Raw genomic sequence first — 27,921 nt, 5'->3', positions numbered from 1 at the left:
GGGCCTTTGGGAGACCCTCCACTTCCAAACCTTATAGCATGTTCAGGGACATTATTTTATTGTTTTGTTACAAGTAAATTTATTAAATAACAGGTAGAAAAGTTGTTAAAACTTAATATGGCCCAAGGGAAAGGATAGCTACTTCTAACCTGAAGATATTTCCAGGAGTGTGTGGTGGAGGGGGGGAGGCAGAGAAGTTACCTGTGGCGATTTTCAGGAGTTTAAGGTCCAGTTTATCATTAGTGTCTCAGAATTGATTGACCTTGGTGATACTTTCTTCTTGGTGCCCACAAGGCCTGGGTATCCTACCGGTTACACCCTCACCTCAGCCCAAGTCCTAGGAGGACAGGTTTTCATGAGACAGAAGAAGAGCTCTGGTTAAGATTCAGGGTCTGAGGTCATACTAACCTGACATCACTTCCTTCTCCACTTCCTGCACCAACCCTGAAAACATGGGCAGGTCACAGATTTGTTAACCACCAATGTCTCATCCTCACGTGAAGACAAAATGTTCATGCTGCAGTTGTTGCCCAGACTGTGACTGTGTCCGCTGGGCACTTATACCAATGCTGCCACTAAATACATGAGCACAAATTAACAGAATACCAGTCTGTCATGGATCCGGAATGTCCTGTCCATGAGCCTTCTGGGTAGACTGCAAGTTTCAGTATCTTTTCTTGTGCTCCAGGGCTGGTATAACTGTTGCAATTACATTTTTAACTCTAAAACTTTCCTCCTCACATTAAATGTTTTGCGGAACCCCAGTATCCTTTACTGATTGAGATGGAGTTGTGATAGTTGTAGCTAACCTGAGGATAGATACCCTTGGACACCTCCTGTCCACTTCTACAAGGAACCCTGTGGTTCCGCCAAGGAGCACTATTTGAGAATTGCTCATCTATTCCCTCTTCTGTCTGGCCCTATGCTCATGATTTTGGTAAGGAACAGTGCAATGGTTTCCAATCTCCTCCCTGAGGAACCATCTCCTTCTGGTCGTGCTCTTTAAGGTGACCATGGTGGGCCTTTTAAGTGTTCCTCGTTACCATCCTCTGGTTATCCCTACAGGTGGCTAATTGCCTCAAGTATGCATGGACTTTGCTGAGTAATTCACAGAGGTCACTGCTTTGCCCCCAGTCTTGGCTTACAACTCCAGTCATGTGTACATGAAGTTTAAGTTTTATTATTCAGCAAGAATATGCATACAAATAAATCCAAGAACACTTTGTCATGTCCTGGTAGTCATAGTTTTTGATTTGCTTGATGGTAACAGTAGTATGGGACTATTGTGCAGAATGATAGTGTGGAGCCTGGACCTCTGCATCCACCCAGGCACAGCCACTGGCATCTGCCTTGATACCCCATGCTTCCTTTAATCTCTGAGAGATCAATTTGATGTTTTTTTTTTCTGGAATGACTTTATTGAGGTATAATTCACATAATCACATATTTCACCTACCTCAAGTATACAATTCAGTGGTTTTTACTATATTCACCATTGTGTAAGCCATCAGTACATTCAATTTCAGAACATTTTCACCACATCCTGCAAACAGCATCCTACTCATTAGCAATTATTCCTCATTTTCTCCCAAATCTCCTAAATCCAGGCAACCATTAATCTGCTTTCTGTTACTATGGAGTCACCAAAGTCTAGATATTTTATATAAATAGAACCATCTAGTCCACAGTCTTCTGTGTCCGGCTTCTTTCACTTTGCGTGATTTTTTAAAAAATTTTTTTTTGTTTAAATTATTTATTTATTTTAGAACAACAGAGAGAGAAAGAGGGAGTGGGAGAGAGAAAGAGAGAGAGAATGGATGCGCCAGGGCTTGCAGCCACTGCAAACGAACTCCAGACACGTGCGCCCCCTTGTGCATCTGGCTAACGTGGGTCCTGGGGAATCATGCCTTGAACTGGGGTCCTTAGGCTTCACAGGCGAGTGCTTAACCACTAAGCCATCTCTGCAGCCCTTGCGTGATGTTTTTAAAGTTCATCCATGCTATCACATATGGCAATATGTTATCTGTTTCTCCTGCCCAACAATAATCCACTGCACTGGAAAGCATTAGCTATTTCCCTTATTCATCAGATGATGGCCATTTGGCCTGCTTCTACCTTTTGGCAATCATGAATACTTGCTAACAAATGACTACTATAAAGGTTTCCATGAAAACTTTGTGTTAATTTTTAGTTGTGTAACTTCCTCAACCAAGGGATTTAAGAACCTCAGCAGCCAGAATTATCAAGTGCCTACCATGTGCCAGGACTTTTTGTTTTGAGCATATGTTATCAAGTGGTAACCTGCCATGTCTAGGTACTGTTTTGAGCACATGCTATCTCAGGTAACCCTTACAGTCCCCCAGAGACTTTTTTTCTTCCCATTTTCCACGAGAGGAAGTGCATCCCTTAGCTAATAAGAGGTAGAGTAGACACTTGACTCCCAGCCCTTGTACCCGTCACTGGGCCCCAGGAAGCTAGGAAACTACTGCACGCCTCCACGTCCGTCGTCCTAAGTGACATGCTGATTAAGTCCACCTGCATGGTTCACTAATGGTGGTCCTCTTGTCTACACTGCATGAAATCAGTCTTCACCCCAACCTCGTGCTCCTAATGTTCAGTGAAGAAAAGAGGTCTAGGGAAGCCACTTAGCTCACCTAGGTGATGTAGCACATGGGCATCAGAGCCTGGGGTGTCAGCACTCCACGGGCTCCTGCAGCTGTTCCATGCTTCCACAGCTCTCCCTCACAACCTTGACCTTCTACGTACTCTCCCATCTTGAGAACTTCCATATATACTCAAAATGCCATCTTCAAAGGACAGCACATGTGTGTGTGTGTGTGTGTGTGTGTGTGTGTGTGTGTGTGTGTGTGTGTGGTCTGTCTGGGTGCATGTAGACATGTATCCAAGGGTATTTCTGTGTCTGGGTCCAGAGACCTCGGACAAGTAGGACCCCTGGTGGCCTGCTGTGGCATTGCCAGGTCCCTGAGGAGACTATCCCGTTAGCATTCACTGCTACACCTGCCTGCAAATGGAGACCCTAAAGCATGCAGAGATCGTGCTCTGGGATTGTTCTGAGGATATCGTCATGGAGAGAAATTTAGGGGAGCTGACTGGAAAAGGAAGGTGGAAACTGGGGGGAGGTTGAAGAAGGAAGGTTAACCATGACAGGTGGCATACCAACGGTCTCATGTGGTTGCCTACCCACAGCTGCTATCTTGGACGACCCCATGGAGTGCAGCAGAGGGGAGCGGCTCTCCATCACTCTGGCCAAGAACCGCATCAACCGTGCTCCCGAGAGGCTGGGCAAGGCCAAGGTCGAAGTGGACATCTTTGAACTTCTCAGAGACAGCGAGTACGAGACTGCAGAAACCAGTACGTAGTATGGACAGGCTGGTAGAGGACGAGCTGGTTATGGGAGCTACACACAGTTCCAGGCCTCTGATAGAGATGTTGCCAGGGGAGGGAGAGAAACATGCACCAGGAGAGCCTGTGAGGAACTGGACCCAGGCGAGACTCCCAAGTTTTGTGAATCATGACTTAAGGCAGAATAAGAATTCACTCAGTCATACATCTAAGCCACTCATTTATTCCTTCACATACCATTCATTCATTTTCTACACAGATCTTTGAATGCAATCTTATGTTTGGTTGGGAAAGAATCACAGCATAAGGGGAGCTTAGCCACTGCTCATCTGGCTTCTTCTTTCTCTCTTTCCTTCCTTCCTTCCTTCCTTCCTTCCTTCCTTCCTTCCTTCCTTCTTTCCTTCTCGCCCCCTTTCTCTTTCCCTCCCTATTTTCTTTCTTCCTTCTGTTGTGTTTTGTTCAGTTTTTGAGGCAGGGTCTCACTCTGCAGCCCAAACTGTCCTGAAACTCACTATGTAGCCCAAGCTTGCCTAAACTCATGGTAATCCTTCTGCCTCAGCCTCCCAAATAGTGGGATGATAGATGTAAACTTCCTCATGTACCTCTGTCTTCCTCTTTTCTGCTGAAGACAGCAGGACTTGGGATGGGCTTTGGCAAATTACCTTGAATAAGTCACTCAGCATGCTTGTATCTCAGTTTCATCATGTGCAGAATGGGAATGCTAGGATCTACTTTCCAAATCAAGCAAACTGTTGTGTGGGACTTACATTCCCTAAACTATATGACCATCATGTGTGAATCCCAGTGTTTTGTAAACATACACTCTAAGTGGGTCATTGTGTGCAGGATGCTGCTTTTAATTCTAACAACAGTCAGAGTTAACTGCTATTTTGTCTGTTTTATAGAAGAAAATGAGGAACAAAGATATGGAATAACTTGGCTGGCTGGGCTGCTCTTGGACACTGCACACTCATGCACAATGCACTGCTTCTCCTGTGGTCCTCTGGCTGCTGCTAGCATTACCTGGATGACCTCATAGGATTAAGGCCAAGCAAGTGGACCAGACTTTTATAGTTCAGCTAGAAATGAACACTGTAAAAGAAAGGCAGAGGGCTGTGTTAGTCAATTTTCTGCTTCTTTGAAAAGTAGCTGAGATAATCAACTTCCAAAGAAGAGTGGCTTATTTGGTTTCATGGTTTTGGTCCATGACTCATTGCCCACATTGCTTTGGACTTTTGGAAACACAGAGCATTATGATTGGAGCACATGGCAACACAAAGTTGCTCACCTCATGGGGTCAGGAAGCGAAGAGAGACAGGGGGACAATGGGCCAGTGTTCTAATACACCCTTTAAGGACACACTGACAGTGATTTAACTTCTGTCCACTGGGCCTCACCTAAAGTTTTCACCACTTCCAAATAGCACCACAAGCTGGTGACCAAGCTTTCACCCAGTGGGTCCTTGGAGGGTGTTTAAGATCCAAACTATAGCAAGGGGTCCTCACCTCAGACAGATAATACCATCAGTTCCCTAAGACCATGAAGTGTCCTTGTCTCCTCCTTTTCCAATCCATTTGGGGCTTTAATGGCATTAAATGGCAAAAACAAACAAAACAAAAGAACCACTTGCTAAGTGTTTATGTCTGACATCTGCTCTTGCATGTGAGGTTGAGTGGCGGGACTCGAGCCTGGGCGGATAGGCTGCAAGGAAAGAAACACATAAACGCTGGCCAGGTACAGCCAGCAGGGTACAGTCAGAATCAGGCAAGGGTAAGTGGGAGGAAGGCAGTGGCTCCAAGACCCACCAGTTTCTCTTTCATAATCTCACAGCTTCTTTTATTTTAAGCTTTTCTCATTAACAGTTTTTTTAAATCAGTGTACACAATATATTGATAATAATAGCTTCCCATTACCTTCTTTTATTACCCTACTTCATCTCCCTTCCATTGAATCCCATCTTTCCAGGCGGTCCTTGCTCTGTTTTGAGGTATTTTGTTACTGCCCTCCTCCATCATCCATGATGAGATGCTGATGAGTCCAAAATTGTGCAGGTCTTGTGCGTGACAGCCACTATGAGGTCATGAATGCAGAGGCCACTCTGTGTCCAGAAGACAGTGTTTCACAGCACTCCTTCCTTTCCTCTGACTCTTACATTCTTTCTGCCCCCTCTTCTGCAATGAGCCTTGGAGGGCATGCTAATGAGAACGCATTTAGCACTGAGCACTCAAAAGTCACTTAGGAGCCGGGCGTGGTGGCGCACGCCTTTAATCCTAGCACTCGGGAGGCAGAGGTAGGAGGATTGCCGTGAGTTCAAGGCCACCCTGAGACTACAGAGTTAATTCCAGGTCAGCCTGGACCAGAGTGAGACCCTACCTCAAAACAACAACAACAACAAAAAAGTCCCTTAGTCTGAGCACTTTGATGAGTTTTGAGGAACCTCAGTAGTCACCACTATCTGTAGAAAGAAGCTTCTCTGACCAAAGGTAAGAGCAGCACTGACCTGTGGGCATAAACATAAAAGTCAGTTGGAAAGATGGCTCAGTGGTTAAGGGCACTTGCTTGTGAGTTCTGACAGCCCAGGTTCAGTTCCCCAGTACTCATATAAAGCCAGATGCACAAGTGGCACTTGGATTTGGAGTTTGTTTGTAGTGATAGGAGGTCCTGGTTACCTGTCCTTGTAAATAAATAGTAAAATTTACAAGCATACATAAATATTTAGAGGACAAGCTGGTGGCACAATATATCTATTTCATTAGCCAAGTAATAGTAGTACCTTCTCGTCTAGGCCTGTGATATCATTAGCCATAGGCTTTTGATTAGTTTTCCAGTACCAGGCATGGGTTTTCTCCTCAAGTCTAATCAGAGAGTAGTTCATTACCCCATGTTGCAGTCAAGTTCACATTGCTGGCAAAAAAAAACACCTGACCAAGAGCAGCTTGTTGCGGGGGGGGGGTATTTTGGCTTACAAACTTAAGGGGAAGCTTCTTGATGGCAGGTGAAAAGGATGGCATGAGCAGAGGGTAGACATGATCTCCTAGCCAAAATCAGATGGACAATAGCAACAGGAGAGTATGCCAAACAATGGCAAGAAGAAGCTGGTTATAACACCCATAAGCCCACCCCCAGCAATACACCACCTCTAGGAGGCATTAATTCACAAATTACCATCAGCTGGGGACCTAGCATTCAGAACACCTAAGTTTTTGAGGGACACTTGAGTTAAACTACCACATCTGGTCCCTATACACTGATAACAATGCATGACATAAAATGCAATACATTTAGTCCAGCTTTAAAAGTCCCCATAGTTTTTATCAATCCCAATGATGTTCCCATTACCTTCTTTTATTACCCTTCTTCATCTCCCTTCCATTGAATCCCATCTTTCCAGGCGGTCCTTGCTCTGGTTTGAGGTCTTTTGTTACTGCCCTCCTCCATCATCCATGATGAGATACTGATGAGGCCAATATTGTGCAGTCCCATAGTCCAAATACCTCCCCCCAAAAAAACAAAAATAAAAAACCTATAATGACACAGAATAAACTTTCACACTGCAAGATATTGCATTGGGTATAACAAAGAAATATTCAACCAATACAAGATTTAAAACAACTGGGGCAAACATCAAACTCTGTAGTTCCAAGCCAACTCTAGTCAGTGAAAAGTGTCCAATAATTCTAACCAGCAACAAGTCTCTGGAGTTCCAATTCCACCCCTCCAGCTAGGCTACTCAGAGTCTCAGAAAACTTCATCTGGTTCCGGCAGCTGTCCTTGGCAGCCATCTCATAGTCCTGGAATCTCCACTTGGTCTCCACTGCAACCCATGGTTTATTTTCATGGCTCCATCATGTCTCCATGCAGGTAACTCAGCAAGCCTGCTTCACATTGCCCATGACCATTTCCAAAATTCAAAACTGTTGAAAATTCAAGGACCCTGTCTTTCCTGCAATTGTTATATTCCATAATACCAGGTGGGCTGCCAACTTATTAATCCAGGAGGGTATAAAGCAGACTTTGAAGAACAGGGCACTCCTTCAGCATTCAGGCCCCTTCAAAACATTCTGTATTTTTTCTGTTGTTCCAATGCAGGTCATCTGGCCCAACCTCAAAGGATGCAATCTCTCATACAATTGCAGCTGAACAGGCAGAAGTTTCAGCCCAAAGATTTTATTTTTGTGCCATATCCCTCTGCTCACATCAGTTAATTACTACACAAAGCTACCCTGCACAATTTCTCAGGACACAGGCATAACAGCAAGCCTCTCACACAAACTGCTTCTAGCCCAATCCAAGTAAAGCTGTTTCTCACCCTCATAAGCCAAACCTCATAGTCAGTAGTTGTTACTGCATTTAGGTCTTTCAACTCTGACAAGAATGGCCCATCAAGCTGTACTTATAGCACTGCAAGGCATCTCTTAGGCCAAGATTTCAAATCCTTCCACATTCCTCCTGCAGAGCAGTTCCAAAAGGCCAAAGCCACAGAATTGGGTTTCTAGTAATGATCCCACATCTAGGTACCAGTTTTATTGTTGCAGTCAGGTGCACATTGCTGACAGAAAACACCTGTCCAAGAGCATCTTGTGGGAAAAAAAAATGAAAAGGTTTATTTTGGCTTACAGACTCAAGGGGAAGCTCCATGATGGCAGGGGAAAACGATGGCATGAGCAGAGGGTAAATATCACTTCCTGGCCAACATCAGATGTACAACACCAACAGGAGAGTGTGCCAAACACTGGTAAGAGGAAGCTGGCTATAATGCCTATAAGCCCACCCCCAACAATATACTGCCTTCAGGAGGCTTCAATTCCCAAATTACTATCTGCTAGGGACTTAGCATTCAGAACACCTAAGTTTATGAGGGACACTTGAATCAAACCACCACACCCCATAACAGTCATACCATTATTGCATTAGTGGGCACATCTTGCCTGACTGGTCATTGGTGTAGTTCACTGATTAAGTCTATTGATGACTTTTCTCCCTCAGCAGCTGATTAGCACTTTCTGGCATGATGGCAACTACCCAGCATGTAGGAGCCTTCCAGCTAAGTTCCTGACTCATTTCTCAGTGTCCTACCGCTAAATCTTAAGGTATATGCCTAGTTGGGTCTTATGGTAGATCTGTTTTTAGCTGTCTCAGAAGCCCCCAAACTAGTTTCCATAGGCTATACCAGTTTACATTCCCAACAGTGAATGAGAGTTTTTCTATCTACATAACCTTGCTAAAAGTTTTTGTCATTTGATTTCTTTTCATATATATAAATTTTTTTGTTTATTTTTACTTATTTGAGAGTGACAGACAGAGAGAGAAAGAGAGAGAGAGAGAGAGAGAGAGAGAGAGAGAGAGAGAGAATGGGCATACCAGGGCTTCCAGCTACTGCAAATGAACTCTGGATGAGTGCGCCCCCTTGTGCACCAGCTAACATGGGTCCTGGGGAATCGAGCCTTAAAGCAGGGTCCTTAGGCTTTACAGGCAAGCGCTTAACCGCTAAGCATTCCTTCCAGCCCTCATTTGATTTCTTAATGATTGCCATTCTGATCCGAGTGAGATGGAATCTCAGGTAGTTTTAATTGAATCTCTCCAATGGCTAAAGATGTTAAACATTTGGAAAAGTATATATTGGCTCTTTGTATTCTTCTATGCAGTTCTATAGCCCATTTTTGTTTGAATAAAATTTGCTGCATATTATATTTCAGAAAGTAAATCAGTATAAAGTGGCCTTTTTTTAAATCTCTTTTAACTAATGTTGGTTTGAATTCTATCCTTTCAGTTATCAGAACAGCAACACTTGCTTGTTTTCTAGGCCCATTTGCTTGAAATACCACTTTCCATCTTTTGACCATACAGTAGAATCTGACCTTTATGGAGAGGCCAGTTCCTTGGAGGCAACAAACGGAAGGATACTATCTTTTAATTCATTCTGATAATATGCATCTTTTGATTGGAGAATTAAGACTGTTAATATTTGGAATTTTTATTGAAGGGTGTGTGTTGATTCCTCTCATGTATGGTGGTTTCCTAATGTTTGGCATTTTCCCATTCTTTTCTTTGCATTATTATTCAAGCATGGTTTATTCTTTCCTGTGGTCTCATATACTTGCTTTTTCTTCTTTCCAGCCTGAAAAAATTCCTTCAATTGTTTCTGTAGACCTGGCTTAGTGGTCATGTATTCTGTTGACCTTTTTTTTTTTTTTTGGAAAGCTCTTCTTTCTCCTTTAATTATGACAGATAGATTTACTGGATGTGGTGGTTTGGGTTGACAGTTGCTGTTTTTGAGAACTTGAAGTATTCTAAGCTCTTCTGGTTTTGAGCATTTCTGTTGAGAAATCTGTTCTCAATCTGATGGGCTTGCCTTTAGAGGTGGCAAGGTGCTTCTCTCGTGCTGGTTTCAATACATTTTCTTTGTGTATTTGGTAGTCTAACTATCAGGTGATAAGGGGAGGTTCTTTTCTGGTATGTCTGTTTGGTACTCTAAACCCTTCCTGTGTATGTATTGGCTTCTCTTTCCCTGACTTGGAAAATTTTTCTTCTCTGATGTTATTGAGAATATTTGCTTTGTTAAAGAATGAAATTCTTCTACTTCTTTTATGCCCAGAACCCTTAGATTTGTTCTCTTTATAGTAACCTGAATGTCTTGAAATTTCTACTCACAACATCTTGTTATCTTTTTCCTTGTTGGAATGTTCCAAATCCTCTACTTTGTCTTTATACTCATTCTGTACCCTCCTCTCTCTTTTTGTTTTTACAAGGTAGGGTCTTGCTTTTAGCCCAGGCTGACCTGGAATTCATTGTGTAGTCTCAGGCTGACCTTGAACTCACAGCGATCCTCCTACCTTGCCCTCGATTGCTGGGATTAAAGGTGTGTGCCACCACACCCAGGAGAGAGAGAGTGAGAGAGAGAGAGCATGTCAGGGCCTCTAGCCATTGTAACTGAACTCCAGAACATGCACCATTTGTGCATCTGGCTCTGCGTGGGTACTGGGGAATTGAACTTTGGTTGTTAAACTTTGTGGGCAAGCATATTAACTGATGTTCTCCTGGCAAGACTTTGAGAAGTTTATTTGACTTACTGTATTTTTCATTTCCATTATTTCAGATTATTTTTTCTTCAGTATTTCCATTTTCTTATTCATATCTTAAATTTTTATTTATCTGTTTTATTTATTTATTTGAGAGAAAGAAAGAGAGGGAGGGAGATGGGGCATCTGGCTTACAGGAGATCTGGGGAATAGAACCTGGCTCCACTGGCTTTGTTGGCTGCTAAGCCTTCTTTTCAGGCCTCCTTACTCATATCTTGTATCCACCTTCAGATTTTGTTTAGCTGATATCCCATGTTTTATTGGGTTTCTTTATGGTGTTTGTTTCATTCTTTGATTCTTTTGGTTGTTTTGAGCATACTTAGATCCATTCTTTTGAATTTTCTGTCTGGTATTTTGTGTGATTTAGGTGGACTGGAGGTCATCACTAGGGGATTCATAATTTTTGGAGGAGTTGTTTTGCCTTGTTTTTTTTGTTCCTTGTATTACTGCATTGAGATCTCCATATCTTGGGTTATTTTATTGCTTGGATTTTCTGTTTGATTTATCAGCTCTATTCACAGACATGGGAGTCAGAAATTATATCTCCAGCATAGGTACTCAAGGTGTATAAATAGCATGAGTGACCCAGGCTGGTGGATATGTCTATGTGAATGTCCTAGTAGCAAATTAACAATGGTCCATTTGACTTCAAAAAGTGCTGTCTGGGGCTGGAGAGATGGCTTAGTGGTTAAGAAACTTGCCTGCAAAGGCTAAGGACCCATGTTCTACTTTCCAGATTCCACCTTGCTCAGATGCACAAAGGTAAGGAAAGTTCAAGGTCACACATGCCCACTAGGTGGTGCAAGCATGTGGAGTTTGATTTCAGTGGCTGAGGCCCTGGAAATCTCCCTCTGTCTCTAGAGTAAAAAAAGACAAAAGAAAAAACAAAACAAAACCCTACTGCTGGGTAAGTGACAAAGCCTGGTATGAAACCTGGTAGGATTTTGGCTATATAGAAACAGGAGGTGTACAGAATGTGTTAGGATGAGGACTAGGTTAACTTTGAAGAAGATGGAGGTGGCAGAAGTTTCTGGAAGAGGAAAGTTGGGATACTCTTAGGTCCCACAGATTTTAGGGGTTGTTCAGACTACGGATAGCCGTTGTTATAGAGAATAATGAGGAGAGGATAAGGAGGAGCAAATGTGGGAAACAAGTTGGAGAGGGAAAATGGATTGTGCATAGGAAGAGGAATAGATCCTAATAGTAGACTGGGAGGAGAAAAATATAAAACAAATCTAAGTACTAATGGAGTAGTACATAAACGCAAACAAAACCAGCATAAAATATATATGCATGAGGAGAGATTGTTTTCAAAAGGCACTAAACTGGGTGTGATGGTGCACACCTTTAATCCCAGCACTCAGGAGGTCTAGGTAGGAGGATCACCATATATTCAAGCAGGCCTGGCTACAGAGTGAATTTCAGGTCAGCCTAGGCTACAGGGAGAACTTGCTTCAAAAGAAAGAGAGGACTGTAGAGATGGCTTAGCAGTTAAGGTGCTAGCCTGTGAAACCTAAGGACCCATGTTCTACTCTCCAGATCCCACATTAGCCAGACACACAAAGGTGAGGCAAGTGCAAGGCCACACATACCCACTAGGTGGCGCAAGCGTCTGGAGTTCCGTAGCAGAGGCTGAGGCCTGGTGCATCAATTGTCTATCTCTTCCTCTGTCTCTGTCTCTCTCTCTCTTAAAAAAACAAACAACAACAACAAAAAAAAAAGCAAGGAGGGGGGAGGGAGGGAGGGAGGAAGAAAATGGAGAAAGAAACACAAAAAGACAGAAAAGGCACTAAACAATTAAAAAAAATTAAATGTGACAAAAGTTAACCCTAACATGCAAATGATTAAAGAAAGGCAAGGTAAACTGAACCTACACCAGATCTGCTGAGTCAGCATTTATGCCGTGGTGGGCCAAGTTTTGAATTATTTCCCTTTCTGAGACATTTCTTTAGCAACCTGCCTTGATATGGGGGGTATGGTTAGCACTTCCAGTTCAAACCTATATACCCAGCTTTGGGAAAGGTATTGCCCCAGTATAAACCAGTCCAGTTAGTGAGCTTTGGTGGTGAGTTGATGTCTTCCTTATGTTGAGTTGTGAAGCCAGTTCCCTCTTTGGTGCACCGTGGGCTTGTGTCAGCTGGTTACGTTGGTCAGCCCTTTGGATTAGCTGGTTTGGATGTTGTGGGTAGGGGTGGCTGGCATCCCTTGGCACCCTGCGATCTCCAGCAGTGCTCCGGGAGGTTCTGGGATGCTGTCTAGAGGTGTTCTGGAGCTGTGCGGTTAGTCCCCGTTGTCCGCTCCTTCAGGCTGTTTTTATCTTTTATTAATTAGAAACCTTGTTGTATGGACAAAACATGTGTTGGTCTCATTGCCCTTCTCCCTCTCCCGTTGCCCCGAGGGCCCTCCTCAGTGGGATTACTTGATTTTGCAGGCTGCTGTGAGTGAGGAGAATCCTTTCCCAGTAGTCCCCAAGGTTCTTGCCAGCTCAGGCAGCGCAGGGGAAGAAGCCCTTTCCAGCGAGAGTGGCGCCTGATCCCTGCTGATCAACAGCAGCCCCTCCCGCTTCTCCATGAGAGACTCACAGGTCTTGACTTTTGCTTACAAAGAATAAGAAAGTATATTGTGTGTTATCTTGTCTCTTTCCCCCTCCATTCCACCATTTTAATCCTTTTTTAAAAAAATTACATTTTTAATTAGGTAACAAGGAAGTAGGCTTCCATATGTCTTTTTCATGATGTCTTTGGTTAACTCATACCCCATACCCTGACCCCCTTAAACCTTTCCACCCCCACTTCAACTGCTTCTTTTGCGCTCTAAGCCAGTGAATCCGGGCTTTCCCCTGTGCTGGTTGCTTTCCCTGGTTTATGCGTCACACACCTGTCTCATAAAGGGCCCTTCAGACCTGATTCACTCTGCTTACTTATTCATGAGCTTTCCTTGAGCATTTATTTCCTCTTTGATTCAGGATGTCGTGTACTGGGAATGGTGTTGGAAATAAAACAGGCACAGTCCCTGCCTATTGGCGGTTGTCATTTCTTCAGGAAGCGCACTGCGGCAGCCTGGTCTGTGCCTGCTACCCTTGACCCACCCCCCACCCCACCCCCGCCCCAAGTACATGCTGGGTCTGGTTCAACTCATCCTGTGTGGCCAGCCTCACACAGTGAAGGTGGTGTGAGGCTGCCTACTGACTATCCTTGGGGACACTCCTGGTCCAGCAGCTGTGACTGAAGGTGGTTCATACGCACAGGACAAGACTACTGAGGCCAGCATGATCTATGAGTGCAAAGTCCTTTAGAAGACAGCGTGTTGGAACAAATACTGGGCGACTCACCCCATTCCTCCAGATACCCAGTCAGCACTGTCAGGATCTTTTGCACGTGATTCTAGCCAACAAGGATGTGTCAGGGAACAGACAGAAGTCCAGGTAGACAGACAGCAAGGTTAGTGTCTGGTATAATGTAAAGAAGACAGATTTCAGGCTGGAGAGATGGCTTACCTGTTAAGCGCTTGCCTGTGAACCCCAGTTCGAGGCTGTATTCCCCGGGACCCATGTAAACCGGATGCACAAGGGGGCGCACACATCTGAAGTTCGTTTGCAGTGGCTGGAGGCCCTGGTGCACCCATTCTCTCTCTCTCTCTCTCTCTCTCTATCTGCCTCTTTCTCTCTGTTTGTCACTCTCAAATAAATAAATAAAAATTAAAAAAAAAAGAAGAAGACAGATTTCCCAAGATCTTCCAAATGAAATCAGAAATGTCTGCAACAGCTTCTTAGGACTCTCCTACTCTGGCTACAGCGTTTCTTTGTCCAGGTTTCAGACAAGGGTCTGGGTTTCTACATAGCTCTGTGAAAAGACAGTTCCTCCTGCCTTTTCTGCAGTTCTTCAGCTCACTGCACCCCTCCCTTCCCTGCCCAGACCAAGAGTGTGTATCTGCCCATTGTGGAATGCGTCATTAGCAGGTGGAAATTTCCTCTCCCGGTGACCCATGCAGCCTGACTTAGTAAAGTCAATACATGTAAAATAGTAAGCCAGATGAATCAGGAAATTGATATCTTCAATCCACACTGCAAGGCTTTGGCCATCTTTTTCATGCCCTTCTTTTAGGCACCAAGTATTTTACTAGCAAGCGGGCCTTGGTTCAGCTTTTAACATCTTAGTGTGTTTGAGGCATGTTTAGCATTTGGTAGAAAAGAGGGCTTCTGGATCTTTCTATCCTGAAGGACTTTCATCTGAAGTCAAAGTGCACCCCCTCGGTAGGTTTTAAACACCACCCTATTAGTCATAGAAAAGTTGCAACATAGTTCTTTCCCGAAGTAGAGGGCAGCCGGCGGTGGCGGGGGGGTGGGCGGGCTGCAGGTGTCAGTGAGTTCTGTGTGAAGGCAGGGTGAGGTGGAGGAGGGCTATCTGTTTGATGATCCCTCCTTGAGGGGAGTCAGTGATGATGAGATTAGAATCCTGGTTGGTTTGTTTTTTTAATCCAACTGATCCAGGGCTCTACCTGTGTGATGGGAACAGACTGCTTCAACATTTTTGTGCCTCAGTTTTCTCATTTGTCAAACAAGATTGACAGTAATGTTGTCTTATCAGAGTGATCCATGTGACAGTGTAGGTCAAACACGCCCCACAGGACCCAGCAGGTCTTCAGTAAGTGGCAGCTATACTCATTCACTGCCGGGTTCTTCTCTCCTATCACAACTCGGCAGGTTTCCCCTAGGCCTCACCATCGTCTCTCGAGCTGTCCATTGTTTCAAAATTTGGACAGCACTCTCATCCGGGCTCTTCTCAGGTGTCTTGCTTAATGTCAACATCCATCGTAATTGGATAGTCCCCTTCTCTTTGCAGTGTTTTTGGGTTTGATGCACCTGACAGCTCTGAGCCTTTGAAGGTTGTGGTGGGCCACCTCATACCGGCTGCTACTCAGAGTCACAGCCTGGGTTTTCCTTGTCCTAGTGGCCCAGGGCTAATTTGCATTGTTAATTATAGATACATGGGTGGCTCTAGGGCCTTTAACAACTCCCATAACCCCACACACATCTCCTTGCAGCTAGGGAATCTGCTTCAAGGGATGAAAGAGACTCTGGTGGTGATGGTTTTGGTTGTGAAAAGTCAGGGCTGTGATTGAAGTTGGATCTATAGCAATTCAGCGGGGCATGCTTGTGTCTTACTGCAGTAATAGGTGGTTTTCAAAATGCTCTGTACCCATCACACTTAATGAATCACATTCAGGGTGGGCAAGCCAGTCCAGGGAAGAGTGGTTATTTTGAGAATCAAAGATGAGCAAGAGTAAGGAAGGTGAAGATGCTGGAATCTAGAGGTCACCCCCTCATTTGCTGGTTGCACATGGGACTCAGCGATGGAAAGTATCATACCAGGCATTAATTAACAGCCAACCCAGAAACTGGAAAGATATGAGGAGAAAAATCAATCCCCGTTCTGTCTGGTTCAAAGAGACAAATTTTCATACCGGCGGTTTAGTGAGAGCGAGGGTCACTTCGAAAGCTTCTGCCAACCCACATGGGGCTCTTCCCACCTCTGCCCTTTCACCATCATTGCCTCAGGCTTCCAGATGTCTGTCATGTTGACTCCCTCTACACAGCCCACGATCTGAAGTGAAGGGGGTGGACAAGACCTATTAGGCCATTTCCCCTTCCTACTGGCCCTTCCAGCTTCCCTCAGTGTCTAATCTCCAGCACAGCCTTTCTTCTGCAGGGAGTTCCCAGAAGGCACCAGGCATAGCGGTCCTCTGTTCCACAGATCACTCTGTCTCCTGCAGTGAATGCATTAGAGCTTAACTAAGTGCCACCCCTTTACCACCCCAATACCCCAAGGCACCATCCCTGCTGCTGCCAGAGCCAGTTTGAGGCTTAATTTACTGCAGGGCTAGAAGCAGGGCCTTCCTGTCAGTCCTTGCCTTCACCTCCGCTGGTCTCTGTGGCTAAGCATGCCATCCTCTGTCCACACTGTCTCTCCCTCCTGGACACGCTGAGACACGCAGGGGAACCAGGGCCTTGCAAGGCTCCAGTGCACCTGCCATGGGGCCCAGTGCATGATTTTCTGACTCTGCTAGTCTGCGCCCCTGTATGCTCTGAGCTTCTTGAAGGCCCCCAGGGAACAGGTTCAGTGATTCAGGGCTGTGCCTTAATGATGGAGGGCTACATCCCTCCATCCACTCAGAAGAATAAATCGAAGTCAATGTAAGGGGAAGAAGAAACCGGAAGAGAAAGGCACATAAATAGTGATAAGTCACTTAGCAAACCTTCCTTGCTCCCCTGTCTTGAGTTACCCATGTCACTGATGCATTGTATGGACTCAGAAACATATTGAATTCAGTGCTTCAGTATCATCTGGTCCAATCTTCTCACTTTACAGTTGAGGAAACTGACACTTCTCATCTTTTCTCCCCCAAGGTAGGGTTTCAGTCTAGCCCAGGCTGACCTGGAATTCACTATGTAATCTCAGGGTGGTCTCAAACTCCCGGTGATCCTCCTACCTCTGCCTCCCAAGTGCTGGGATTAAAGGCATGTGCCACCACGCCTGGCTCGATTCTCATCTTTTTGAAGAAGTTAAGGCTCACACATCTGCAGAGTAATGTAAATTAGAGGTGGTCTCCCAAGAGTATGCCAGGGAGTGGTTCAGACAGGACAGTGGGAGATCAGAGCTAGGACAAAGGCCAGGTGGTCAGATGAAACCTTTAGAGCAGATCATGGATTGTTCCATAGGTGAAAGGACAGACGATAGCAAAAAGGACACATGGACGCATAGCAGCAAGTGAGTATCTACTTGAGCGAACTTATGGTGAGGGTCAGAGTTGGAGGCGGTGTGGAGCCGAGCTCACACTCAGGGCCCGCCTCATCTGCATGCACCAGGATTCTAACCTCGGTTCTGCCGCAACTTGGGTTCGTATCCTAGGCATCTGACTCCTCATGGGGGTATAATTAGAATTCCTTGAAAATGAGCATGATTAGAGCTCTCACTTCCTGAAGTTGCTGGCAGGATGAAATGAGAGGTCCTTGACAGACTCTGAGCTGTGGCTGGCCGGGTGAGAGCTCTCAGTAGCTAACCCGTTACTGTCTGTGAGCAGACAGTATTGCTGTGCCTCCCTCTCAAGGCCATGATAGGGACTCAGGGTGGCAGTGTTGCTGGGTAGGTGCCTGGCACACCGGAAGCTGTAGTAAAGGATGTTCCTGGGGCAGTGGTATGGAGGACTGAAGAGGGAAGTTGTAGCAGTCACCTTCAGGTGGCTTCAATAAACTTCCAAATCAGCCATAGTTAGGGAAGAAGAGATTTATTGACGCTTACAGATCAAGGGGAAGTTCCATAATGGTGGAAGAAGTTGGTCCTCTTTTATAGGACCAAGCAGAGAGAGAAAAGCCACAAGCCACCACAGTCAAACACACTTTTGTAATTGTAGGCAAAGTTCAGGCACTTTGTATATCTTTAAACTGGAATTATAAATCCACCCCCGCATTTTAGAGCTGGACCCAAGGATTCACCCACGGTGACACCTCCTCCAGCCAGATGGCTGCAATTAAATTACCTTAACAAAATACTGAATATATTGAGAGACATCCATTCAAACTACCACAGAGGTGATGGGTGATGGTGGTTTCTGTCCTGCGAAGCATGGTAGGACAGAGACCTGGTTCTCTTACCTTCTCACACTCCTTCCCTTGGTTTGGGGACAGCAAGTCCAATCCACTCAGCTTACTGTCCTCTGCAGCACTTGCGGATGGAGGGTGCTCCTGAGCACACTGGTGACTGAGTGCTGTGTGAGCGGGCGCAGAGAGGGACCTTGCCCCCCCCATTGCTCTCTAGCTTTACCACAAAGTGTCTTTGTGCAAAGGACTCTGAGCTGTCCCAGCTCTCTCTGCTGCATGTCTGTCCCACCCTTCCAAAGCACAGATCCCTTGCCACCTGGGCTCTGAGGGTGACCGAGTGGCTCATTTTGTGCCATCTTGCCAGTGACGAAGACTTGCTGTCCATGGCATCTGGTTAAACCCTCTGGGCCACCTGCCTCACTGCTGGCCCCCACTCCTACACTGCGCTTGTCTGAAGAAGAACCTGGGAGGAATCAGGAAGGGACTGAGTTTGACGGATCCCTCCTATGTAGCCCAGCTTCCTAAAGGGACTTCAAACCCAAGCCAGAAATGGCATTTGGAGGGAAGAAGTGTCTCCATCAGTTTGTGACATCCCTTGGTGGTCTTTTATTCCCTCAGCTGCTTTGTAAATTGCTTTCTGACTCCTCTCCTGGCTGGAAAACTTAGTTGCTATGGCAATGTCACTCATGTCTTCCTGTCCCCTTTCTCCCTTCCCCCAGTAGTCAAAGGTAAAGCTGTCTCCTTATCGCCGTCCCTGGCCGACCTCCCACCTCATGTTCAGCATCTTCATTCAGGTGGCCTCAGCCTCTGGGATTAGGGCCACAAGAAGCTGTAGAATTGAGGCAATTTGTGGACACTTCCCATTTCTACTGAGTGGGCATCCGTCAGAGGGAACAGCTTGCCCAACCTACACGTTGTGCTGCTAAAAAGATGGCCGTTCAATTTCATTGAACTCATTTTGAATCATCTTATTTCTGCTGAGCAAACATCTGGTGAGCAATTGCTTTCTACCAGGACTAAACAGATGTACTCCTGCCCTCAAGTGTTCATGATCCATTAAAGACAATGGACACATGGACAGGTGTGTGAGGTGCTCAGAAGGGCAGGCCCAGATGTCCAAATCCTGAAGCCTGATGCGGATAAAATCCAGAATTTTTGAGCCCTTAGAATGTTCATGTGGTGCATCTACCATACACTAAGTAACATCTCCAGCAAAGACCCACACTCAAGTAAATGCATGCTTATATTCTTAGAGTCATGCGTAGTACAGGTTGAACATCTCTTTTCTGAAATGCTTGGGAGAAGAAGTGCTTCCTGTTTTGGATTTGGGGATATTTGCATAGATATTACTGGTTAAACATTCCTAATAAACCAGAAATCAGAAATCCTTTTGTTTTGCCTATCATGTCACTGCTCAAAGGTTCAGATTTAGGATTTAGGATTTTTGTATTAGGGCTGCTTAACCAGTAAGTCCTGAACATCTGTGTAGTTAGATCAGATTTTCTTTCTTCTTTGGTTTTTCCAGGTAAGGTCTCGTTCTAGCCCAGGCTGATCTGGAATTCACTATGTAGTCTCAGGCTGGCCTCGAACTCTCATTGATCCTCCTACCTCTGCCTCCCGAGTGCTGGGATCAAAGGCGTGTGCCACCATACCCGACTAGATCAGATTCTTCAGTTTGATAAAAAGCATCCGGGTTCAGGATTATGACCTTCTATAAGAATTTACTTTTTGGAGAGGCTTCCCCCTGATGGGAGTCATCATGAGCGTGCTTGGGGACAGAAGTGGCTTAGCACTTGGGAGTTGGGGAATTGTCTCCCAAAGCAGCTGACATAGGTGTAGGGAGGAAAATATGCTTTCTTGCCTAGGGGCTACTTCTGAACGGGATGCTAGGGAATCAATGTCAGTTTTCCAGTCATATGAACAAGAGAGAACCTACACCAAGGTGGGCTAGGGATGTTTAGGGACATCTTAGAAAAGTGTTAGAAAGTAAATAAAATAGCTTGGGTCAGATGCCCACAGAAACCAGTTATATGCAAATGCAGCTACGATATTTTAACAGTGACTTATTTTACTTTTTGAAGGTGTGTGTGGTCTGCTTATGTGTACATGCATGTGCATATAAGTGGGGGTGCATATGTTTGGGGACCATGTGTGTGCACAGGTACATATGTCTGCATGTGGTTGTAGAGGCCTGAGATCTATGTTAGATGTCTCCCTCCATTGTTCTCCATCTTGTCTTTTTTTTTTTTATAAATTTTTTTCGTTCATTTTTTATTTATTTATTTGAGAGCAACAGACAGAGAGAAAGACAGATAGAGGGAGAGAGAGAGAATGGGCGCGCCAGGGCTTCCAGCCTCTGCAAACGAACTCCAGACGCGTGCGCCCCCTTGTGCATCTGGCTAACGTGGGACCTGGGGAACCGAGCCTCGAACCGGGGTCCTTAGGCTTCACAGGCAAGCGCTTAACCGCTAGGCCATCTCTCCAGCCCCTCCATCTTGTCTTTTATGAGAGTCTCTTGCTAAACCTGGAGTTCACCAATTCGGCTAGACTAGCTTGCCAGCAGGCCGCAGGGATCCTCTTCCAGGCGCACGCCGCTGCGCCCTGTCTGCTGTGGGGGCTGGGCTCTGAACTCAGGTTCTCATGCAAGCACAGCAAGCACGTGGTAGCCACCAAGCCATCTTCCAGGCCCCTTAACAGTGATGTAGTAATATCTCTTCTTTGTGAATGTGCTAAATAGCCAAGCCCAGCACTAGATTTAATCATCAGAATCATTCTGAGGTCTTGCAAGTGACATTTCAAGATATCTATGGCTCTGTAATGTGATGTGAGAACAGTAGTGATTTCTGTTAGTGACGAAGTCCCAGGTACTGCAAAGACTCTGTGGTTTATTGCCTGCATTCAGCTAGGGTGGTTACAGAGAATCATGTACAAACATACGCACATTCACACTCCTGACTGCTCCTCACTGACTATAGGCAGCTGGTCTAGATAGAACTAACCATGTAGAAACAGGCTCAGGTAGGAAGACAGAGCCAGGATAGTGTGGGAGGAGGTGCTATGGGAAGAAAGGCTTAGAAGGTAGGGTGGCAGATTGATCCTTAAATCCTACTTGCCATCAGGAGAAATTTTTACTATGACATCATATCCCTTATAATTGTAGAAAGCTCATTATAGAAAGTGAAGAAATTAACAAAAGAGCAGAAAAACACTCGACATTCCCATGGCCCTGGTAGTGTCTCAGAACATTCTAGTTAATTGCTATTCTCTGAGGAAGGATGCAGTGAAGGAGCTCATCCCGGGGCCGAGGGTGGAGCAGAGGAATCTGCGCTCTTCTCTTTAACTTCTCTGTCTTGTTCTTGCATCTGCAAAATGAGGATGGCGGTCAGAGTACCCATTTCATTAGGTTTTTCAGAATTACATCAATCAGTTTCTGAAAAGTGTCCCCAATGGGCTACATTTACTGCTCGATAAATGTTGGCTCTAATCACATCTTCCCCCAATCGCTCCTCAATGCCTAACTAGTCCCTGTATTTGTTAGCTGCAGCTTCATGTCGATGTACATATAATTTTATATCCTGCTTCTTTCTCTTAACATTATTACATAAATATTTTTAATACTATTATAAACTGTTCATGAACATTTTAAGTGCCTAAACTACCACTCTGTTTGAGCACATGACCCACACTTAATAACTCCTCCCTTATGGTTAGACATTGAGCTCATTCCCCAGTTTCCCACAAGTAGTCTGTGGTCTGGCTCAGCAGTGATGTCCCAGCATATGACATTGAGTGGAACCTGGCTCTTGTCGTGAAGATACCAGGATACATAAGGTAGATCCAAGCAGGAGATGGATGTTTTAGGATTATAATTTGCTCCACAGCTTGGAGAAGGGATTAGAAATGGACAGTCCTGGTGATGGAGAGACCCCTTAGGAAGACAGGTGACAGATGGGGCAGAGGGGAACAGTGGCAATGAGACTGGGGAGGAGAAGAGCATAGCGAGTGAGCAGATTCGATGGGCAGGGTCCAGCCATTGCCTCACCAGTGAGTGAGTAGGCTCAGAAAGGAAAGGCAAAGATATCAAGAGTGACCATGGCTTTGACCTAGAGGAGTTAAGGAGAGTGGCTTAGAACATGAACTGTGGAGCCAAGTGAATCTCTAGGCCAAGATACTCTCTACCATGTATTACCTGTGTGAGCTTGAGTAAGTCACTTGTATTCTCGAAGTCTCCATCTCCTTATCTATAAAGTGGGCGGATAAAGTGAATCTCCCTAGAAGGAGGAAGAAGACCATCAAGAGGCAGGCAGGGAAGATAAGGATAAGGGAGGAAAGGGGAATGAGTAAGAACAAAATATAGGGCTGGAGCAATGACTTAGCAGTTAAGGTGCTTGCCTGCAAAGCCAAAGGACTTAGGTTTGATTCCCCAGGACCCACATAAGCCAGATGCACAAGGGGGTGCATGTGTGTGGAGTTTGTTTATAGTGGCTGGAGGCCCTGGTGCTCCCATTCTCTCCCTCTCCCTTCCTATTTCTCTCTCAAATATATAAACAAAATATAATATAATAAACTAATAGGGTGTGATCTTAAAAAAAAGAACAAAATATAATGACATATATGGATGAAAATGCCATCATGAAGCTCATTCCTTTGTGTGTTAACTTCAAAATCAGTTGAAAAGGGCTGGAGAGATGGCTTAGTAGTTAAGGTGCTTGCCTGTGAAGCCTAAGGACTCATGTTCAACTCTCCAAATCCCGCGTTAGCCAGATGCACAAAGGTGAGGCAAGTGCATGGTCGCACATATCCACTAGGTGGCACAAACATCTGGAAACCAATTGCAGTGGCTGAGGCCTGGCACCCCAATTCTCTCTCTCTCTCTCTCAAAATAAAAAAAAATTAGTTAAAGTTTTTTTAAGTAAATCTTCCTCATAAAAGCATAAGATCAAATTAGTTGATTACAAGTATGTAGCAAATATATCATAAGGACAGTGAGCTATGTAGCATGTGAATTTCCTTTTATGGTGTATGTATGTGTGTTAGTATGTGGACACACGTTTGTGGGTCCATGTGCACATGTGTGTGCTTGTATGTGGAGGCCAAAGGTTGGCATCGAATGTCTTACCGGATTGCTGTCCACTTTATCTTCTGAGATGGGCAGGGTCTGTCACTTGAACCCAGGGCTTGCCAGTTCAAATAGTCTAACTAGAGTTCCCATTCTAAGTGCTTGGTGTATACTAACTCATTCAGCCCTCAGAACCCTATGAGAGAGGCACTATTGGTATCTCAGCTTTATGTGTGCATAAATAAGCCCAGAGCAGCTCAGTAATTCAATGCACTCAAGGTCTCAAAGCTAGTTCAAGATAGCGAATCCCAAACCCAGGAGTTCAGGACCCGAGCCCATGCTTGCACATTCTCATAGACTGTGCTACAAGCACTCTGTCACTATGTACCCAGGACATAGGCCAGAGTGTAGGATCATCTGGGCAGAGGTGAGGCAAGAGTGGGATTGCCCAGGGAGGAGGCACAGGCAAAACCTCACTTAGCAGCTGCGGGAAGAAACGAGTCAGCCAAGGAAAGATGGCCAGAGCACTGGATGAGAATCAGAGCTGGGCAATGGCACACACCCCGGAGAGCAGTGCAATCAGCACATCAGATGCTGCAAAAAGAGGATGAAATGAGGACTACCAACAGGTCACAGTGACCTTGCAGAAAGTGGATTCCATGGAATGAGCTGGGCAGGGCGACCTCAGTTCTGTAAGGAGGGATGAGAGCTGGGGAGAGGAATGGCTGTAGTAAGACCTGCAGGTAAGTGGCAGTGGGTGGCAACCTGGACAGTGATGGGCAGGGGCTCAGAGTCCAAGTCTGGCTCTGACCTTCATTAGCTATGTAACCTAGTATGTACTCTTTAATGGCTCTGGGGTGCCATGTCCTTCTTGGTAAGATCTGGAGGGAGGACTCCTCTCGGAGGCTGTTTCGCCAGGCTGTTGGAGTAAAATCCCCCAGTAGGCAGGCAGTGATGCCATGAGGCCATGCTTATGGGAACAGCTTGCAGGGGCTCTTCACAGGGCCAGGCCTGATCATTGCAACGTCTGCCTCTGGAGATGGAAGACACTTAGTACCGCTGAGTCTCTTGGGGGTGCCTTCTGCCCATGAGCTAAAATAGGGAGCCTTACCATGAGCTAAAAGTAGGGAGGTCACAGGTAGAAAGGGGATCTGCCAGACCAGAATTCACATAGTACAATGCAGCTCTGGGATTTTATTCTGTGTGTGTTTGTGTGTGTGCACGTGCGCGCGTGTGTGTGTTGTTCAACATGTGGTTGGGTGAATGCGTGTGCATGGGTGTGGGTGCATTTATGTGCATGCAAGGGCCACGTCCAGAGGTGCCTTCTTTAATCACTCTCGACCTTATTTCTGAGTGAGTCTTTCCCTGAAACTAGAGCTCACCAATTCAGCTAGACTAGCTGGCCAGCAAACCCTAGGGGGTCCTCCTGTCCCTATGTAATCCCCAGTGCTGGGATTGCAGGTGTGCAACACCATGCCCAGCTTTAAAAAGTGTGTGTGTGTGTGTGTGTGTCGTATTTTATTTATTTGAGAAAGAGAGAGAGAAAGATGTAGATAGAGAGAAAATGGGTGTATCAGGGCCCCCAGTCACTGAAAATAAATTCCAGACACATGTGTCACCTTGTGCATCTAGCTTACATAGGTTCTGGGGAATTGAACCTGGCTTCGCAGCAAATGCCTTAACTGCTAAGCCATCTCTCCAGCCCATGTCCAGCTTTTACATGGACTGAAGTCCTTGTGCTCACACAGCAAACACTTCACTGACTGAGCCATCTCCCAAGGCTCCCAGCTGTGGGATTTGAACCCTGGTGTCCTCCTTGCCACCTGTGTCCCATGCCCATGCTCCTGTTGCTGTGTTGGCTCATGGCTAAGATCTCCACCAGGAGAAGGAGCTCCCAACTACAGGCATGGCTTCATGGAGGCCTCTCTAGGCCACTGTGCATCTGGGCCTGGAAAATGGCTCTGCTTGAGTCCTGAAATGTCTAGAGGAAGTTGTGTGTAGAGTGAAGCTTCTGGGCTTGCAGGAGGGGATGGCAAGTTGTGCACTGAGGAGCCACTTTGCACAGTCTGTGGTGGTACCTGGCCTCTGATGTCATGTGTAGAGAATGAGATCAGGCTTTTCCCATGTGTTTCCTCATCTTCCTCCCACCCTTTCTCAATCTCTAGCATGCTGAAACCTATATTCTCTCCACTTTGTGTCGTTGCTCAGCATTCACTCATGAATGTGAGCTAGACTTCAAATCTAGAAACTAGTGTGCCAGACACCAAGGAAATGTCTGGTGGCACTTCAGAGGTGAACATTGCTCTATACCTGCCTGAAAGGGTTGGAGATCTAGGGAGGAGAGAACTCTATACAACACACCGAAGTGGACATACTCACAGGTGTCTAAGAACAGCACAAGCCAGGAACATGGGGTACCCTAGACACATCCAAAAGTATCAAAGTCTAAGGGGAGGAGGCCTCTGGGGTGATCTTTGACAGGTGGGTGACTGCCCAGAGTTGAGGGGAGGGCACCTTTCTAACTGACGTAGTGCAAGGTCACAAGCATGCTGGCTGGTCAGGCAGAGCTTGATATATTCAGGGTAGGAGGGAGCCAGCTCCTAGGGCATGATTGACAGAGGGCTCCTGACAAATGCCACACTCTCTGCCACCCTTCTCTTATCTCTGCTTCCATTTTCTCTTCCTCCCTTCTCTTCTTCTCTGACTTCCTCTGGCTGTTTTCTTTCTCTCTGCTAGCATTTCTTCGCTACCTTTGTCCCCTGCCTGTCTGCCTTTCTTCCTCTGGACTGTCTGATGTCGGAGATCTTAAAGATTGAAGGATGGCTGGGTGGACACTCTTGTACCACCTGGGTCCTGTGATCCTGCAGCAACTTTGTCCCCTCAGAACCCAGCAGACCAGACAGGGGATGGAGGGGACCTGTAGGTTCTCTGTTACCTCTGTCCTTCGGTGATGACCCAGACAATTTATAAACCCTGTAGCTGTGGCCGTATGTTGTCATCACCTGGGTCATTTCCTCATTTAATACTATCCATAAACTCCAGTAAAACTGTCCTAGAGCCCAGCAGTCCAGAGGGAGAAGGAGAGACCTGGGTTTGGAGGAGGTGGGGAGGTGGGGGGTTAGCAGTAGGTACAGCTCAAAGGACCCAGGGGCATTGTCCAGGCAGCTCGGGCCCTGGCCATGCCTGATGAACGTCATCTTTCCTTTCCTGCTCCGGTCACCTGCTGCAGTGTGTCAGATCCTCCCCAAGGGTGTGGTCGCTGTCCTGGGACCATCCTCCAGCCCAGCCTCCAGCTCCATCATCAGCAACATCTGTGGGGAGAAGGAGGTGAGTGTGGGGCTGGGTCGGGGGGACTGCCTAAAGGCCGAAGGCTGTGTCCAGGGTCCAAACACATCACGGAGCCTTTTGCTGGCAGGCTATGGTGTTCACTGTGTTCCCATCATCAGTGAAAATGTGAGGAAGACCTCCTCTTTTTCCAAGTGATGTGGATGGAGAGATGCTTGACTGAAGGTATTCCAAGTTGAGCTTGGAGTCTTAGGATCCTATGGCATGACGGTGCCCACAGTGGCCTCTGAGTGAAGGAGCATGGAGGAGGAATCTGGACAGAATGGTGGTCTGCAGGAAGCTAAGCGGGCAGAGGTCTGAGCCTCACACTCCAGCCCATGTGGATAGCACTTGTAGTGATCTGTTTGTTGGAGTTCTGGAAAAAGAATGCCTTTGGAGGAAGAAGGCTTGCTCCTTTTCATTATGAAAGTAAAATTTTAATACCTCTGCTTTGTAAATGCTCAAGAAAAGAGGTTGTCTTTTCCTTTCTTCCTCATTCACCACTTCCAGCATTTGCTCTTCCAAGCAGGACACTGGTCTTCAGGTGTGACCTCTAACTGAAGTCTGTCTAGTCCCAAGTATTGAGTCTACTTCCTTTGGGTCTAGTTCATGGGAGAAGAGCATAGTGGGGGACAAGTTTCCACCAACAGCCCCCTCTGTATTCTGTCCCTTTACCCTCCTTCTTCTCTGCAGAAGGCAGACTTGGGACGTCAGAGATTCTGCCCATGTCTTTGCTAATCCCCCTCACTCCCTGGTACCTACCAGTTCTTCCCCTACAAATCCATCATCAGGAGACAGTGGGCAAGTAGTCCCTCCCTCAGCCCTGTCTGTCTCAGGGGCCACCAGGAGCAGATGGAGCTTGCTCCAGGGGTGAGTATGGGGAGGAAGTACAGCTTGGCTTCTGTACTGAAGAGGCTGAGCCTCCAAGACTCTTTGGGGTTAGGAGGGTCTGGCTCTTGGAAATAGAGGGACACCCCACTGAACAGGACTTGGTAAGTCGGAAGGCTGGATTTGCTCCTCCAGTGCTGTCCCACACCTGACCCTGAGGCTGAGCCCAGGAGCCTTCTTATCCCCTCTTAAATATCCTGGAAGATGCCTCTCGGGCCAACTCAGGCCACAGAGTTACACCTGTCCTGCCACAGCCCCTTGAAGCATCTCACAAGCTCAGCCAAGGAAGTTGGACCTGACATTTAATTTAAATCCTTCTTGCAGGGCTTCATGTAACAGCAAGTATGTGGCAGCTCTTTCTTCTGGCCCTGGCTCTGATCTTCCCTGAGCAAGGTTGTCAACATCTCAGCTCCCATTTTCTCTCTTTTGCTCACTCCTTTTCTCCTCTCTCCCTTCTTCCTCACTATTCTCCCGTCACTGTCCCTCACTGTCTTCCTTAAGTCCCACCCCAAAATCCGTTTGCTTAGGAGCTCCTGGTCTCAGCCCTGTCTGACCATTTGAGGCTATAAGTTAAGCTCCTGAACTACAGTGTCTCCTGTCCACTGCCCATA

The 27,921-nt window shown here is 46.1% G+C and overlaps 1 protein-coding gene across 2 annotated transcripts in view; it reads left to right on the top strand.

The window, feature by feature from the left end:
- Positions 1 to 27,921, top strand: part of Grik4 (glutamate ionotropic receptor kainate type subunit 4) — a 464,253-nt gene that overhangs the window by 269,406 nt on the left and 166,926 nt on the right. For both annotated transcript variants that reach the window (XM_045145696.1, XM_045145697.1), the window contains exons 3-4: positions 3,208 to 3,372; positions 26,328 to 26,425. In XM_045145696.1, coding sequence (XP_045001631.1) covers positions 3,208 to 3,372; positions 26,328 to 26,425 — 263 coding nt within the window. The remainder of the gene's footprint in view (positions 1 to 3,207; positions 3,373 to 26,327; positions 26,426 to 27,921) is intronic.

This window comes from Jaculus jaculus, chromosome 3, assembly GCF_020740685.1.
Source record: "Jaculus jaculus isolate mJacJac1 chromosome 3, mJacJac1.mat.Y.cur, whole genome shotgun sequence".
NCBI lineage: Eukaryota > Metazoa > Chordata > Mammalia > Rodentia > Dipodidae > Jaculus > Jaculus jaculus.
Note: the sequence above shows the minus strand (reverse complement) of the source record. Positions and strands in the feature narration are given on the sequence as shown.